The 18,254-nt window shown below is 48.5% G+C and overlaps 1 protein-coding gene across 1 annotated transcript in view; it reads right to left on the bottom strand.

Moving 5' to 3' along the window:
• The window catches only part of LOC139392758 (anoctamin 2b), a 128,637-nt gene that overhangs the window by 22,514 nt on the left and 87,869 nt on the right, over nt 1-18,254 (bottom strand). The window contains exons 15-22 of the mRNA XM_071141003.1: nt 15,442-15,516; nt 11,401-11,602; nt 10,172-10,283; nt 8,601-8,658; nt 8,376-8,476; nt 7,496-7,644; nt 2,992-3,144; nt 2,834-2,886 (exon numbers count right to left, since the gene is read on the bottom strand). Coding sequence (XP_070997104.1) covers nt 2,834-2,886; nt 2,992-3,144; nt 7,496-7,644; nt 8,376-8,476; nt 8,601-8,658; nt 10,172-10,283; nt 11,401-11,602; nt 15,442-15,516 — 903 coding nt within the window. The remainder of the gene's footprint in view (nt 1-2,833; nt 2,887-2,991; nt 3,145-7,495; nt 7,645-8,375; nt 8,477-8,600; nt 8,659-10,171; nt 10,284-11,400; nt 11,603-15,441; nt 15,517-18,254) is intronic.

Consider the following 18,254-nt stretch of genomic DNA (forward strand, 5'->3'; position numbering starts at 1 on the left):
GACTACAGTTCAGCGTTCAACACCATAGTGCCATTACTATTATTTGACCATGATGGTAATTTATGAACATTTGAACATCTTGACCATGTTCTATTATAATCTCCACCCGGCACAGCCAGAAGAGGACTGGCCACCCCACATAGCCTGGTTCCTCTCTAGGTTTCTTCCTAGGATTTGGCCTTTATAGGGAGTTTTTCCTAGCCACCGTGCTTCTACACCTTGCTGTTTGGGGTTTTAGGCTGCGTTTCTGTACAGCACTTTGATATATCCGCTGATGTAAGAAGGGCTATATAAATAAATTTGATCAAAGCTCATCACTAAGCTAAGGACTCTGGGACTAAACACCCAGGACCCTCTGCAACTGGATCCTGGACTTCCTGACGGGCCGCCCCAGGTGGTAAGGGTAGGTAACAACACACAAGGCACGACTCCAACACCATCATTAAGTTGCAGATGACAAGCCTGATCACTGACAATGACGAGACAACCTATAGGGCAGAGGTCAGAGACCTGGCAGGGTGGTGCCAGACTAACAACGTATCCCTCAAAGCAATCAAGACAAAGGAGATGATTGTAGACTACAGGAAAAGGCGGGCCGAACACGCCCCCATTCTCATTGACGGGGCTGTAGTGGAGCAGGTTGAGAGCTTCAAGTTCCTTGGTGTCCACATAACCAACAAACTAGAATGGTCCAAACAAATCAAGACAGTCGTGAATATGGCAGGCACAACAAAGCCTATTCCCCCTCAGGAAAATACAAAGATTTGGCATGGGTCCTCAGATTAAGACCACACTCAATGAGCTGTATAAGGCCATAAGCAAACAAGAAAATTCTCATCCAGAGGTGGCGCTCCTAGTACCCGGAGACTTTAATGCAGGAAAACTGAAATCCATCTTATGTAATTTCTACCAGCATGTCACGTACAACTAGAGCTGAAAAAACTGAATCACATTTACTCCACACACAGAGACACATACAAGGCTCTCCCTCCATTTGGCAAATCTGACCATAACTCTATCCTCCTGATTCCTGCGTACTCAAACAGGAAGTACCAGTGATGTGCTCTATAAGGAAGTGGTCCGATGAAGCGGATGCTAAGGTACAGGACTGTTTAGCTAGCAGAGAATATGTTACGGGATTCATCCGGATTCATTAACAACAACAACGTTTTCACCACAGCGACCGTACGTAGACATCCCAACCAGAAGCCATGGATTACAGGCAACATCCGTACTGAGCTAAAGGCTAGAGCTGCCGCTTTCAAGGAGGGGGACACGTATCCGGACGCTTATCAGAAATCCCGCTACGATGCAAGCAACACTGAACCATGCATGACGACACCAGTTGTTTCGGACGACTGTGTGATCACGCTCTCCGTAGCTGACGTGAGTAAGACCTTTAAACAGGTTAACATTCACAAGGACACATGTTCATGCCACACACACAACTGCTGTTACCAGACTCTTACAATACTGCTCAGTTTATACACTTGCCCTCCAACCCACCCTTCCCCAATACACATACAAATATTGGACTACAAATTGTGCCTTCGTGTATTATACTGATGCTAACATGTTAATTCTACTGAGACATTTACTTAGTTTCTATTGTTATTGTTTATTAGTTCTTATTGTTGTTGCATTGTCTAGAAGGAAACTGCAAGTAAGCATTTAGTTGGACGATGTATCCCATGTGTATCCCATACATACGACTCATAAAACATGAATCTCTATGGGCTGGCTGGCAAGCCAACATGTCTGCAGACGATAATACCAAAGACAATATCAGCATGTATCGTATCTAGTTGTAAAATCGCCTAAACAAACTGCCCTATCAATTTAGGAGTCTACAATCTCACCATATCCAACCTGCAGATTGAAGCAGAGTGGAGTCTGACATTGGAAACGGCACCATGCAATGCACCTGGACTGAAGAGGCAGACAAATAGGAGACATTGTGGTGGGCTCTCCTCTTAGAATGACACATTTCTCCAGGTAGGAACATCAAACATATCATCACCCCATTGGAGAGAAGAGTTATGACATCAGTCACTATTAGACGTTTAGACGTTTTCACCATCTAAAAGTCATATTCCTATTAACTTCCAGTGTAGTGACTGACTATCACAGTGCTACTTCATATTAACTTCCAGTGTAGTGACTGACTATCAGAGGGCTACTTCATATTAACTTCCAGTGTAGTGACTGACTATCACAGTGCTACTTCATATTAACTTCCAGTGTAGTGACTGACTATCAGAGGGCTACTTCATATTAACTTCCAGTGTAGTGACTGACTATCACAGTGCTACTTCATATTAACTTCCAGTGTAGTGACTGACTATCACAGTGCTACTTCATATTAACTTCCAGTGTAGTGACTGACTATCACAGTGCTACTTCATATTAACTTCCAGTGTAGTGACTGACTATCAGAGGGCTACTTCATATTAACTTCCAGTGTAGTGACTGACTATCAGAGGGCTACTTCATATTAACTTCCAGTGTAGTGACTGACTATCAGAGGGCTACTTCATATTAACTTCCAGTGTAGTGACTGACTATCACAGTGCTACTTCATATTAACTTCCAGTGTAGTGACTGACTATCACAGTGCTACTTCATTTCGGACAGGTTTCTGCCTGCTTGAACGGCAATAGCTCAGATACACATGAAAACATTAAATAACCCCGGGAAATGACAGAACATCACTAAGAGATGCAGAAAAACAATATAACATTAAAAATGGGTGAATATTATCTTTATTGCATCAGGGTGCAAAAATACACTGTGTTTTTAGAATGAGTGTGTGCGCTCCAATGTTAACACTTACATTTATAATGACAGAGAACTTTCCCATTCCACTCAGGATGTTGTACCAGATTCCTACAGAGAGAGAGAACAGAGTTGTGAGAGAAGAGTGGAGGTGTATGGATCTGTGTGTGGATCTGTGTGTGGACATGCGTCTTTGCGTGCAAGCGTGTGTGTTACCGATGTCTTTGGCTTGGACAGCGTCCGGTCGTCGCAGCTCGGTGACAAACTTCTTGGCATCGAGGCGGATCTCAATCACGTTGTTGAGAAGAGCGAAGAGAGGAGCCAGAGGGAACGACGCGACAAACAGAGAAACAAAACCAAACTGGATAACTGGGGAGAGAACACACACAGAGTGGTAGAGAGGAACAACATGAGGAAGTGTATGGAACAAGTCATTATCTTATCTGGTAGTCCTCTACAACACACCAACAAACAGCTGGAGGGCAGGGGATCAACACAGAGTTCAGGACCTAGCAGGGGACCCACCCCGAGTTCAGGACCTAGCAGGGGACCCACCCCGAGTTCAGGACCTAGCAGGGGACCCACCCCGAGTTCAGGACCTAGCAGGGGACCCACCCCGAGTTCAGGACCTAGCAGGGGACCCACCCCGAGTTCAGGACCTAGCAGGGGACCCACCCCGAGTTCAGGACCTAGCAGGGGACCCACCCCGAGTTCAGGACCTAGCAGGGGACCCACCCCGAGTTCAGGACCTAGCAGGGGACCCACCCCGAGTTCAGGACCTAGCAGGGGACCCACCCCGAGTTCAGGACCTAGCAGGGGACCCACCCCGAGTTCAGGACCTAGCAGGGGACCCACCCCGAGTTCAGGACCTAGCAGGGGACCCACCCCGAGTTCAGGACCTAGCAGGGGACCCACCCCGAGTTCAGGACCTAGCAGGGGACCCACCCCGAGTTCAGGACCTAGCAGGGGACCCACCCCGAGTTCAGGACCTAGCAGGGGACCCACCCCGAGTTCAGGACCTAGCAGGGGACCCACCCCGAGTTCAGGACCTAGCAGGGGACCCACCCCGAGTTCAGGACCTAGCAGGGGACCCACCCCGAGTTCAGGACCTAGCAGGGGACCCACCCCGAGTTCAGGACCTAGCAGGGGACCCACCCCGAGTTCAGGACCTAGCAGGGGACCCACCCCGAGTTCAGGACCTAGCAGGGGACCCACCCCGAGTTCAGGACCTAGCAGGGGACCCACCCCGAGTTCAGGACCTAGCAGGGGACCCACCCCGAGTTCAGGACCTAGCAGGGGACCCACCCCGAGTTCAGGACCTAGCAGGGGACCCACCCCGAGTTCAGGACCTAGCAGGGGACCCACCCCGAGTTCAGGACCTAGCAGGGGACCCACCCCGAGTTCAGGACCTAGCAGGGGACCCACCCCTGGACCTAGAAGATGCTTAATGTGAGTCTGGAAGGAGTTTACAGTCTAACCAGACACCTAGGTATTTGTAATTGTCCACATATTCTAAGTCAGAACAGTCCAGAGTAGTGATACTGGCAGGTGCGGGCAGCAATCGGTCGAAGAGCATGCATTTAGTTTTACTTGCATTTAAGAGCAGTTGGAGGCCACAGAATGAGAGATGTATGGCATTGAAGCTCGTCTGGAGGTTAGTTAACACAGTGTCCAAAGAAGGGACAGAAGTGTCCCCCTTTGAAGAGGGGGATGACTGCGACAGCTTTCCAGTCTTTGGGGATAACAGACGATACGAAAGAGAGGTTGAACAGGCTAGGAATAGGGGTTGCAACAATTGTGATATAGTTTCAGAAAGAGAGGGTCCAGATTCTCTTTCAGAACATCGGCTATCTGGATTTGGGTGAAGGAGAAATGGGGGAGGTTTGGGCAAGTTGCTGTGGGGGGTGCAGTGCTGTTGACCGGGGTTGGGGTAGCCAGGTGGAAAGCATGGCCAGCCGTAGAAAAATGCTTATTGAAATTCTCAATTAGCGTGGATTTATCAGTGGTGACAGTGTTTCCTAGCCTCAGTGTAGTGGGCAGCTGGGAGGAGGTGCTCTTATTCTTCATGAACTTTACAGTGTCCCAGAACCTTTTGAAGTTTGTGCTACAGGATGCAATTTTCTGTTTGAAAAAGCCAGCCTTAACTTTCCTAACTGCCTGTGTATATTTGTTCCTAACTTCCCTGAAATATTGCAAATCACAGAGGGCTATTAGATGCTAATGCAGAATGCCACAGGATGTTTTTGTGCTGGTCAAGGGCAGTCAGGTCTGGAGAGAACCAAGGGTTATATAGGTTCCTGGTTCAACATTTTTTGAATTGGGCATGCTTATTTATTTAAGATGGTGAGGAAAGCACTTTTAAAGAATAACCAGGAATCCTCTACTGACAGATTGAGGTCAATATCCTTCCAGGATACCCAGGCCAGGTCGATTAGAAAGGCCTGCTCGCTGAAGTGGTTTAGGGAAGTCAACAAATGAGAGCGCCTGGGGAATGGGAGTGGAGCTAGGCGCTGCAGGGCCTGGATTAACATCTACATCACCAGAAAAACAGAGGAGGAGTAGGATAAGGGTACAGCTAAAGGCTATAAGAACTGGTTGTCTAGTGCGTTCGGAACAGAGAGTAAAAGGAGCAGGTTTCTGGGCACGGACAAATAGATTCAAGGCATAATGTACAGACAAGGGTATGGTAGGACGTGAATACAGTGGAGATAAACCTAGGCATTGAGTGACGATGAGAGGTTTTGTCTATAGAGCCACCATTTAGACCAGGTGAGGTCAACCGCATGTGTGGGAGGTGAAACAAAATTGCTAGTTAAGGCATATTGATCAGGGCTGGAGTCTCTACAGTGAAATAAGACAATAATCACTAACCAAAACAGCAATGGACAAGACATATTGACATTAGGGAGAGGCATGCGTAGCCGAGTGATCATAGGGACCAGTGGGAAGCTAGGTGAGCTGGAGACACAGCGATTCAGACAGCTAGCTGGCCGGGTCTAAAAGGCTAGCAGAAGGGCCTTAGCGGGACGTCTTAACGGAAGAAGTCTGTTGTAGCCCCCTCGTGTGGTTACGTCGGCAGACCAGTCATGATGGATCAGCAGTGCTCCGTGTGGTAAAAGGGTCCAGGCCAATTGGCAAAATAGGTATTGTAGCCCAAGAAATTGGCTGAAGGTCCTCTTCAGCTAACATTCCAATATGCTCTAAACAGCTAGCGGGTCGCGGCTAGCAGGCTAGCGGATGGGCCTTCAGGGGACGTCGCAACAGAGAAGCCTGTTGAAACCCCTCGGCAGATTATGTCGGTGGACCAGTCGTGATGGAATCGTCGGGGCTCGGTGTCGGCAGTAAAAGGGGTCCAGGCCAATTGGCAAAATATGTATTGTAGCCCAAGGAGTGGCTGATGGACCTCTTCAGCTAGCCGGGAGATGGGACTAGCACGAGGCTAGTTCCAGGCTCACTGGTGTTTGCGTCGGGACAGAGACGATAGCCAGGGGGTAGCCACTTGGATAGCAGCTAGCTAGCTGTGATGATCCAGGTGAAAAGGTTCAGAGCTTGCGGTAGGAAACACGGAAATGTGGAGAAAAAGCAGTCCGGTATGATCTGGGTTGAGTCGCTCTATGCTGACTGGCAGGAGTTGACCAGGCTAAGGTTAGCTGATGACCACTAGCAGTGGCTAACTGACTACTAGCTAGTAAGCTGGCTATCTCCTGTTGGGGGTTCTGGTTCTGCAGTATAGAAAATAGCAGATCCATACCACATTGGGTGGCGGGTTGTAGGAGAGCATGTTGAAACTGAGGTTAAAAATATAAAAAATATCTACGAAATATATACGAAGGAAAAAAAAGATATATAGACGGGACACGACAAGACAAAGACGCCTGAACTGCTACGCCATCTTGGATCTGGGATGAGGTTCAGTGATAAAGTAATCTACAGTAGCCAAGAGATGAGCTGTAAGTGTACCAAGCCTAAGATATATACACGGGACACGACAAGACAAAGACGTCTGAACTGCTACGCCATCTTGGATCTGGGATGAGGTTCAGTGATAAAGTAATCTATAGTACTACTGCCAAGAGATGAGCTGTAAGTGTACCAAGCCTAAGATATATACACGGGACACGACAAGACAAAGACGTCTGAACTGCTACGCCATCTTGGATCTGGGATGAGGTTCAGTGATAAAGTAATCTATAGTACTACTGCCAAGAGATGAGCTGTAAGTGTACCAAGTCTAAGAGAGAGGCAGAGAGGCAGGGTGGTATGATCTCTGTCCAGGTAACAGGGAGAGAGAGGCAGGGTGGTATGGTCTCTGTCCAGGTAACAGGGTGGTATGGTCTCTGTCCAGGTAACAGGGAGAGAGAGGCAGGGTGGTATGGTCTCTGTCCAGGTAACAGGGAGAGAGAGGCAGGGTGGTATGGTCTCTGTCCAGGTAACAGGGAGAGAGAGGCAGGGTGGTATGGTCTCTGTCCAGGTAACAGGGAGAGAGAGGCAGGGTGGTATGGTCTCTGTCCAGGTAACAGGGAGAGAGAGGCAGGCTGGTATGGTCTCTGTCCAGGTAACAGGGAGAGAGAGGCAGGGTGATATGGTCTCTGTCCAGGTAACAGGGTGGTATGGTCTCTGTCCAGGTAACAGGGAGAGAGAGACAGGGTGGTATGGTCCAGGTGTCTAGTTAATTACCTGACCTCCTCACCTCTGTTACCTACTGTTACTATATACTCACTCATCTCCATGTACTCGGGGGTCAGTCCTTCAAAGGGGACCAGGGTGTAGTCGAGGTTCCACTGTTGAGGAGGTCTGGCACGCTGCTCCTCTCTCTCCTCCAATGAAATCCCCTTACCCTTCCATGCTCGGATCAACTTCTTCAACTTACTGACGAGGGAGAGCGAGAAGGGAGGAAGAGATGGAGAGAGAAAAGGAGAGATGGAGTCAGAGAGAAAGAGAACCATGAAACTCGATGACACCAAGACACTATAGGACACAATAGGACACTATGAGCCACTATAAGCTGCTATAAGCTGCTATGCGCCCCAGTGAAGCAGCACAGAGTAATGGAGAACATCCTAACATTAAAAAATATGCTATGAACCACTATGAGCCACTATGAACCACTACGAGCCCCTAAGAGCCCCAGTGAGAAAGCACAGAGTAGTAGAGAACGTCCTAACATTAAAATATTAAATGAGCCACTATGAACCACTAGGAGCCACTATGAACCACTATGAACCACTATGGGCCCCAGTGAAGCAGCACAGAGTAGTAGAGAACATCCTAACATTAAAATATTAAATAAGACACTATGAGCCACTATGAGCCACTATGAGTCCCAGTGAAGCAGCACAGAGTAATAGAGAACGTCCTAACATTAAAATATTAAATAAGACACTATGAGCCACTATGAACTACTATGAACCACTATGAGCCACTATGATCCCCAGTGAAGCAGCACAGAGTAATAGAGAACGTCCTAACATTAAAATATTAAATCCCTGATATTGATGTTAGGAAAATGTCCTTCAGCAGAATCTGATAATGGCAGATATAGAGGAGGAATGGGCAGGGCAGTGTGTGTGTGTGTGTGTGTGTGTGTGTGGTGTACTCACGGGATGCCGATCTCAAAGACATTGTTCTGAATGAGTTGTTTCCCCACCATGATGATGCTGAGCTGAATACATAACTCTATTAAACAACCTCCAGGGGCACACTGAGAGGGAGAGAGAGGGAGGGGGGGGCAGAGCCAAGAGTATGACAGAGGCCAGACAGTAAGTTGTAAGCAAGAACATTAGCGTACAAACACCCCCCTCCACTAACATCCCCCCCCCCCTCACCTCCTCCATCCGGTAGTCATTAAAAACATAGACGTAGTCTCCCGGCCTGCCTGCAAACCTGTCAACACACGCACACGCACACGCACACACACACACACACACACACACACACACACACACACACACACACACACACACACACACACACACACACACACACACACACACAGCAGGGTGAGTATAATTACATAAAGGCTGTCAAAGACCTGTTCTATTCAGCATGATAGTATGGGTGTCTGTTCACAGTTCTGTCTCATCAAACGGTCCTACTCAGAGTAGAGTCCTGTCTGTTCACAGTTCTGTCTCATCAAACGGTCAACAACCCCTAACAACCCCTAGCCCCACCCCCTATCCCCTAACCCAGTGTCATCTCTCCACATGTTAACCCCTAACCCTAACCCCTAACCCAGTGTCATTCATCTCTCCACATGTTAACCCCTAACCCCAACCCCAGTGTCATTAATCTCTCTACATGTTAACCTCTAACCCCTAACCCTAACCCAGTGTCATTCATCTCTCCACATGTTAACCTCTAACCCTAACCCAGTGTCATTCATCTCTCCACATGTCAACCCCTAACCCCAAACCCCAACCCCTAACCCAGTGTCATTAATCTCTCCACATGTTAACCCCTAACCCCAACCCCTAACCCAGTGTCATTAATCTCTCCACATGTTAACCCCTAACCCTAACTCCTAACCCAGTGTCATTAATCTCTCCACATGTTAACCCCTAACCCTAACCCCTAGCCCCAACCCCTAACCCAGTGTCATTCATCTCTCCACATGTTAACCCCTAACCCCAACCCCTAACCCTAACCCCTAACCCAGTGTCATTCATCTCTCCACATGTTAACCCCTAACCCTAACCCCTAGCCCCAACCCCTAACCCAGTGTCATTCATCTCTCCACATGTTAACCCCTAACCCCAACCCCTAACCCTAACCCCTAACCCAGTGTCATTCATCTCTCCACATGTTAACCCCTAACCCCAACCCTAACCCAGTGTCATTCATCTCTCCACATGTTAACCCCTAACCCCAACCCCTAACCCAGTGTCATTAATCTCTCCACATGTTAACCCCTAACCCTAACCCCTAGCCCCAACCCCTAACCCCTAACCCAGTGTCATTAATCTCTCCACATGTTAACCCCCTAACCCCAACCCCTAACCCTAACCCCTAACCCAGTGTCATTCATCTCTCCACATGTTAACCCCTAACCCAGTGTCATTCATCTCTCCACATGTTAACCCCTAACCCCAACCACTAATCCCTAACCCTAACCCGGTGTCATTCATCTCTCCACATGTTAACCCCCTAACCCCAACCCCTAACCCTAACCCAGTGTCATTCATCTCTCCACATGTTAACCCCTAACCCAGTGTCATTCATCTCTCCACATGTTAACCCCTAACCCCTAACCCCAACCACTAATCCCTAACCCTAACCCAGTGTCATTCATCTCTCCACATGTTAACCCCTAACCCCTAACCCCAACCCCAACCCCTAACCCAGTGTCATTCATCTCTCCACATAACCCCACGTATACATGTGTGTGTCTGTGTCGTACCGTCCCTTAAAGAAAGCTACATAGAATATGGGGGCGTAGGCGTTCATGAACTTCAGTAGAAAAGCCTTCAGAATCAGATGCTGCTCAAAGTTACTCTCTGTCCTTGGAATCTCTGGGAGAGGAGAGAGGGGGAATTGAGAGAAGAGGGATGAATAGAGGTGAAGAGAGAGGGATGGGAGAGGGGAGAGAAGAGGAGGAGAGAGTGATGGGAGAGGGGAGAGAAGAGAGGAGAGAGTGATGGGAGAGGGGAGAGAAGAGTGATGGGAGATAGTGATGGGAAAGAGGAGAGAGAGATGTCTTATTCAGGAGACCGTATGAAAAAGTATGAGAAATCTGAGTTAGCACACAGGACACAAACATGTAATAATCTGAATGTAGAGGTGTATTACCCAGCTACAACACTTAATAATCTGAATGTAGAGGTGTGTTACCCAACTACAACACTTAATAATCTGAATGTAGAGGTGTGTTACCCAGCTACAACACTTAATAATCTGAATGTAGAGGTGTGATACCCAGCTACAACACTTAATAATCTGAATGTAGAGGTGTGTTACCCAGCTACAACACTTAATAATCTGAATGTAGAGGTGTGTTACCCAGCTACAACACTTAATAATCTGAATGTAGAGGTGTGTTACCCAGCTACAACACTTAATAATCTGAATGTAGAGGTGTGTTACCCAGCTACAACATTTAATAATCTGAATGTAGAGGTGTGTTACCCAGCTACAACACTTAATAATCTGAATGTAGAGGTGTGCTACCCAGCTACAACACTTAATAATCTGAATGTAGAGGTGTGTTACCCAGCTACAACACATAATAATCTGAATGTAGAGGTGTGTTACCCAGCTACAACACTTAATAATCTGAATTTAGAGGTGTGTTACCCAGCTACAACACTTAATAATCTGAATGTAGAGGTGTGTTACCCAGCTACAACACTTAATAATCTGAATGTAGAGGTGTGTTACCCAGCTACAACACTTAATAATCTGAATGTAGAGGTGTGTTACCCAGCTACAACACTTAATAATCTGAATGTAGAGTTGTGTTACCCAGCTACAACACTTAATAATCTGAATGTAGAGGTGTGTTACCCAGCTACAACACTTAATAATCTGAATGTAGAGGTGTGTTACCCAGCTACAACATTTAATAATCTGAATGTAGAGGTGTGTTACCCAGCTACAACACATAATAATCTGAATGTAGAGGTGTGTTACCCAGCTCAGTGAGCCAGACGGCCACAGCTCCGTAGATCTCATCCAGTATCAGAATGACCACCAGGTTGATGATGACAGCGGTTGCCGTGACGGTGACACGCACGTTAGACTTGGTCTCCGGGTCAGGTGACATCGCCATTAGAGCGGAAACGACAATACGATACACGATCACACCGAAAACCGCAGAGAACGTCAGCCCAAACTAGGACAGAGAGACATTACTGTGTTAGTCCAAACTAGGACAGAGAGACATTACTGTATTAGTCCCTCAGCCCAAACTAGGACAGAGAGACATTACTGTATTAGTCCCTAAGCCCAAACTAGGACAGAGAGACATTACTGTATTAGTCCCTCAGCCCAAACGAGGACAGAGAGACATTACTATATTAGTCCCTCAGCCCAAACTAGGACAGAGCCATTACTGTATTAGTCCCTCAGCCCAAACTAGGACAGAGACATTACTATATTAGTCCCTCAGCCCAAACTAGGACAGAGAGACATTACTGTATTAGTCCCTCAGCCCAAACGAGGACAGAGAGACATTACTATATTAGTCCCTCAGCCCAAACTAGGACAGAGACATTACTATATTAGTCCCTCAGCCCAAACTAGGACAGAGACATTACTATATTAGTCCCTCAGCCCAAACTAGGACAGAGAGACATTACTGTATTAGTCCCTCAGCCCAAACTAGAACAGAGACATTACTGTATTAGTCCCTCAGCCCAAACTAGGACAGAGACATTACTATATTAGTCCCTCAGCCCAAACTAGGACAGAGAGACATTACTGTATTAGTCCCTCAGCCCAAACTAGAACAGAGACATTACTGTATTAGTCCCTCAGCCCAAACTAGGACAGAGATACATTACTGTATTAGTCCCTCAGCCCAAACTAGGACAGAGAGACATTACTGTATTAGTCCCTCAGCCCAAACTAGGACAGAGAGACATTACTGTATTAGTCCCTCAGCCCAAACTAGGACAGAGAGACATTACTGTATTAGTCCCTCAGCCCAAACTAGGACTGAGACATTACTGTATTAGTCCCTCAGCCCAAACTGAGCAGAAAACCTGAGCCTCCGTTTCACTATGATGAATCAAATGGGAAACACTAAACAAACACGAAGAGTTATCTTTCCAAAACGGAGATGTATGGGTTAACCACTTCTTCAATCTGTTGGCCCTATAACACAGACCAAACAGCAAAACATCTAAATTATCAAATACAAATCTTAGAATCAACTATTAAAAAGACTACCAGAACCAAATTACTATACGACAGACCACGTATTCACCCTGCACACCCTAATTGGCAAACACACAAAACAAAACAAAGTCTTTGCATGCTTTGTTGATTTAAAAAAAGGGTTTGACTCAATTTTGCATGAGGGTCTGCTAGACAAATTGATGGAAAGCAGTTCGACATTATAAAATCCATGTACACAATCAACAAGTATGCACACATTTCTTTCCACAGGGCCATGGGGTGAGACAGGGATGCAGCTTAAACTTCACCCTGTTCAACATATATCAACGAATTGGCGAGGGCACTAGAACAGTCTACAGCACCTGGCCTCACCCTATTAGAATCTGAAGTCAAATGTCTACTGTTTGGTGATGATCTGGTGCTTCTGTCCACAACAGCACCTAGATCTTCTGCACAGATTCTGACAGACCTGGGCCCTGACAGACCTGGGCCCTGACAGACCTGGGCCCTGACAGACCTGGGCCCTGACAGACCTGGGCCCTGACAGACCTGGGCCCTGACAGACCTGGGCCCAAACAGTAAATCTCAGGAAGACAAAAAATGGTGTTCCAAAAAAGGTTAATTTGCCAGGACCATAACAACAAATTCCATCTTGACACCGTTGCCCTGGAGCACATTAAAAAATATATACAATATTCGGCCTAAACTTCACAGGTAACTTCAAAGCTGTGAACCATCTGAGTGACAAGGCAAGAAGGGCATTCTATGTCATCAAAAGGAACATACATTTGACATACCTATTAGGATCTGGCAAAAAATACTTGAATCAGTTATAGAACCCATTGCCCTTTATGGTTGTGAGGTCTGGAGAGATGAACCTCGAGAAGAGTCCCCCTAAGCAAGCTGGTCCTGGGGCTCTGTTCACAAACACAAACAGACCCCACAGAGCCCCAGGACAGCAACACAATTAGACCCAACCAAATCATGAGAAAACCAAAAGATAATTACTTGACATTTTGGAAAGAATACCTGACCACAGAGTGGCAGAATACTTGACCACTGTGACTGACCCAAACTTAAGGAAATCTTTGACTATGTACAGCCTTGCTATTGAGAAAGGATGCCATAGGCAGACATGGTTCTCAAGAGAAGACAGGCTATGTGCACACTGCCCACAAAATGAGGTGGAAACTGAGCTGCACTTCCTAACCTCCTGCTAAATGTATGACCATATTAGAGACACATATTTCTCTCAGATTACACAGGTCCACAAAAAAACGAATCATATATACTGGGTGAAATACCACAGTGTGACATCACAGCAGCAATATTTGTGACCTGTTGCCACAAGAAAAGGGTAACCAGTGAAGAACAAACACCATTGTAAATACAACCCATATTTATGCTTATTTATTTTCCCTTTTGTACTTTAACTATTTGCACATCGTTACAACCCTGTACATATGACATTTGAAATGTCTATTCTTTTGGAACTTCTGTTAGTGTAATGTTTACTGTTTACTGATAGTGTAATGTTTACAATAAAGCCCCTTGAGAGAGAGAGACACGGAGATAGGAGACAGAGAGAGGAGACAGAGAGAGAGAGACAGAGAGAGAGAGACAGAGAGACAGAGACACAGAGAGAGGAGACAGAGAGAGAGAGAGACACGGAGAGAGGAGAGAGAGAGAGAGACAGAGAGAGGAGACAGAGAGAGGAGACAGAGAGAGAGAGACGGAGAGAGGAGACAGAGAGAGAGAGACACGGAGAGAGAGACAGAGAGAGAGAGAGAGACGGAGAGAGGGACAGAGAGAGAGACGGAGAGAGGGACAGAGAGAGAGACACGGAGAGAGAAGACAGAGAGAGAGAGACACAGAGAGAGAAGACAGAGAGAGAGAGACACAGAGAGAGGAGACAGAGAGAGAGAGACACAGCGAGAGGGACAGAGAGAGAGACACACAGCGAGAGGGACAGAGAGAGAGAGACATGGAGAGAGGAGACAGAGAGAGAGACACGGAGAGAGAAGACAGAGAGAGAGAGACACACAGAGAGAGAAGACAGAGAGAGGAGACAGAGAGAGAGAGACACAGAGAGAGACACAGAGAGAGAAGACAGAGAGAGGAGACATAGAGAGAGAGACAGAGAGAGGAGACAGAGTGAGGAGACAGAGAGAGAGAGACACGGAGAGAGAGAGACACGGAGAGAGAGAGAGACACGGAGAGAGGGACAGAGAGAGAGGGACAGAAAGAGAGGGACAGAAAGAGAGGGACAGAGAGACACGGAGAGAGGGACAGAGAGAGACACAGAGAGAGAGAGACAGAGAGAGAGAGACAGAGAGAGAGAGACAGAGAGAGAGGAGACAGAGAGAGAGAGACAGAGAGAGAGAGACAGAGAGAGAGAGACAGAGAGAGGAGACAGAGAGAGGAGACAGAGAGAGGAGACAGAGAGAGGAGACAGAGAGAGAGACACGGAGAGAGGAGACAGAGAGAGAGAGACACGGAGAGAGGAGACAGAGACACGGAGAGAGGGACAGAGAGAGAGACACGGGGAGAGGAGACAGAGAGAGAGACACAGAGAGGGACAGAGAGAGAGAGAGAGAGACATGGAGAGAGGAGACAGAGAGAGAGACACGGAGAGAGGAGACAGAGAGAGAGACACGGAGAGAGGAGACAGAGAGAGAGACACGGAGACAGACACGGAGAGGAGACAGAGAGAGAGACACGGAGAGAGAGACACGGAGAGAGGGACAGAGAGAGAGGGACAGAGAGAGAGAGACACGGAGCGAGGGACAGAGAGAGAGAGACAACATTAGGCCAAACTAAAAGCACAGTCACCATAAAGAGGATGGAGGAGATGTTGATGAGGTATCCAGGCAGACGGTCCCTCCAGGTCAGCTTCTCCACACCTGTCTGGGTTAGAGGTTAGAGACACATTAAGAGCACAAGCACATGTAGATTGCCATTAGAGACCAATATAGACCAGAAGAGACTAGTAGACCAGTAAAGAACAGAGAGAACAGAGAGACCAGTAGACACCAGTAGAGACCAGTAGAGAACAGAAGACAACAGAAGAGACCAGTAGACAACAGAAGAAACCAGTAGACAACAGAAGAAACCAGTAGAGACCAGTAGAGACCAGTAGAGACCAGTAGAGAACAGAAGATACCAGTAGAGACCAGTAGAGAACAGAAGAGACCAGAAGAGACCAGTAGAGACCAGAAGAGACCAGAAGAGACCAGTAAAGCTCAATATAGACCAGTAGAGGCCAACAGAAGCCAATATAGACCAGTAGAAGCCAACAGAAGTCAACAGAAGCCAAGATAGACCAGAAGACCCAAGTAGAGAACAAGGTAGACCAGTAGACACCAGTAAAGATCAAGAAAGACCACTGAGACAGGACTGCTGTTTGGCCACTAACTAATGGTCCTCTGAGACAGGACTGCTGTTTGGTCCTCTGAGACAGGACTGCTGTTTGGTCCTCTGAGACAGGACTGCTGTTTGGTCCTCTGAGACAGGACTGCTGTTTGGCCACTAACCAATGTTCCTCTGAGACAGGACTGCTGTATGTTCCTCTGAGACAGGACTGCTGTATGTTCCCCTGAGACAGGACTGCTGTTTGACCTCTAGCCCTAACCATTGATAGTGATCACTACATTGTTGGGTTTGGAGCTGGTAGAAACCATTTCCCAGTACTTGTGACATTACAAGTTGAAACACACACAGACAGTAACTGTAGATGTCCCAGTGATGCAGCACGTTGTCAGATCATAAGGTGGACAACAGCACCACCTAGCACCAAGCACCCACACACACACACACACACACACAGCATCAAGCACCCACCCACCACCTATCACCCACCCACATCTACCACCTAGCACCCACCCACATCCACCCACCACCCGCCCACATCCACCCATCCACCCAAACACCACCTAGCACCCTCCCTCCCACCCACCACCTAGCATCCACCCACCCAAACACCACCTAGCACCCACCCACCCAAACACCACCTAGCACCCACCCACCCACCCACACACCACCTAGCACCCACCACCTAGCACCTAGCACCCACCCACACCCACCCAAACACATCCACCACCTAGCACCCACACCCACCACCTAGCACCCACCCACACCCACCCACCACCTAGCACCACCCACCCACCACCTAGCACCCACCCACACCCACACCCACCACCTAGCACCCACCCACACACATCCACCACATAGCACCCACCAACACCCACCCACCACCCACCCACACACATCCACCACCTAGCACCCACCAACACCCACACCCACCACCTAGCACCCACCCACACACATCCACCACATAGCACCCACCAACACCCACCCACCACCAACACCCACCCACCACCTAGCACCCACCCACACCCACCCACCACCTAGCACCCACCCACCCACACCCACACCCACCACCTAGCACCCACCCACACACATCCACCACCTAGCACCCACCCACACCCACCCACCACCTAGCACCCACCCACACACATCCACCACCAAGCACCCACCCACACACATCCACCACCTAGCACCCACCACCTAGCACCCACCCGCACCCACCACCTAGCACCCACCCACACCCACCACCTAGCACCCACCACCTAGCACCCACCCACACCACCTAGCATCCACCACCTAGCACCCACCCACCACCCACCCACACCCACCCACACACATCCACACAGCACTGACATACATACTCTAACCCTCTCCCCCCACCTCTCGTCTCCTCCCCCCACCTCTCGTCTCCTCCCCCCACCTCTCGTCTCCTTCCCCCCACCTCTCGTCTCCTCCCCCCACCTCTCGTCTCCTCCCCCCACCTCTCGTCTCCTCCCCCCACCTCTCGTCTCCTCCCCCCACCTCTCGTCTCCTCCCCCCACCTCTCCCCTTGACACTAGTAAAAGTGATGGCAGTAACACAGGAGATTAGTGTCCATATAACCTAATGTAGCAGGCCTTTCATTCTGGTCCTGTCTGGATGGTTCTCTTCTGCACTGTTCAACCAATCCAGTAATTGTGGAGGAGGAGTTAAGCTGGAGTGTCTGCTTGTTAACGTCCAAAAGAGGAAGTTGCTTCACAGGCTCTCTTTCCATTTCCCCTGTAAACTGGATGAATCCGGTTTTTAGCACCCTTGCTGAGGGTGGTAACCATGTGGTCTTGCACTGAAATGAACCCAAAGGACTCTCTCCTGACACCACCACATCCCTGTCAGAGTGCATCACACACACTCCTCCTCCCTGCAGGCCGCTAAGCCCTTTGGGAAATTACTGTCATGGGATTTCCTCTGGGCCATATGTCACCTCACACACACACACACACACACACACTTTCTATCTAGAGCAGGAATTAACAGAGTACAGAGATGTACCACAAGGCACCTAGTGACAATGTTCTGCCATCTAGTCAGAGCAACGTCAGACGGAAGGGAAGAGGAAGTCAGACAGGGTTAAGGTCAGGTCGGGAGGCTGGGTGAAGGTCGGGGGCTGGGTGAAGGTCGGGGGGCTGGGTGAAGGTCGGGTGGCTGGGTGAAGGTCGGGTGGCTGGGTGAAGGTCGGGTGGCTGGGTGAAGGTCGGGTGGCTGGGTGAAGGTCGGGTGGCTGGGTGAATGTCGGATGGCTG

This window comes from Oncorhynchus clarkii, chromosome 33 (assembly GCF_045791955.1).
Source record: "Oncorhynchus clarkii lewisi isolate Uvic-CL-2024 chromosome 33, UVic_Ocla_1.0, whole genome shotgun sequence".
Taxonomy (NCBI): Eukaryota; Metazoa; Chordata; class Actinopteri; order Salmoniformes; family Salmonidae; genus Oncorhynchus; species Oncorhynchus clarkii.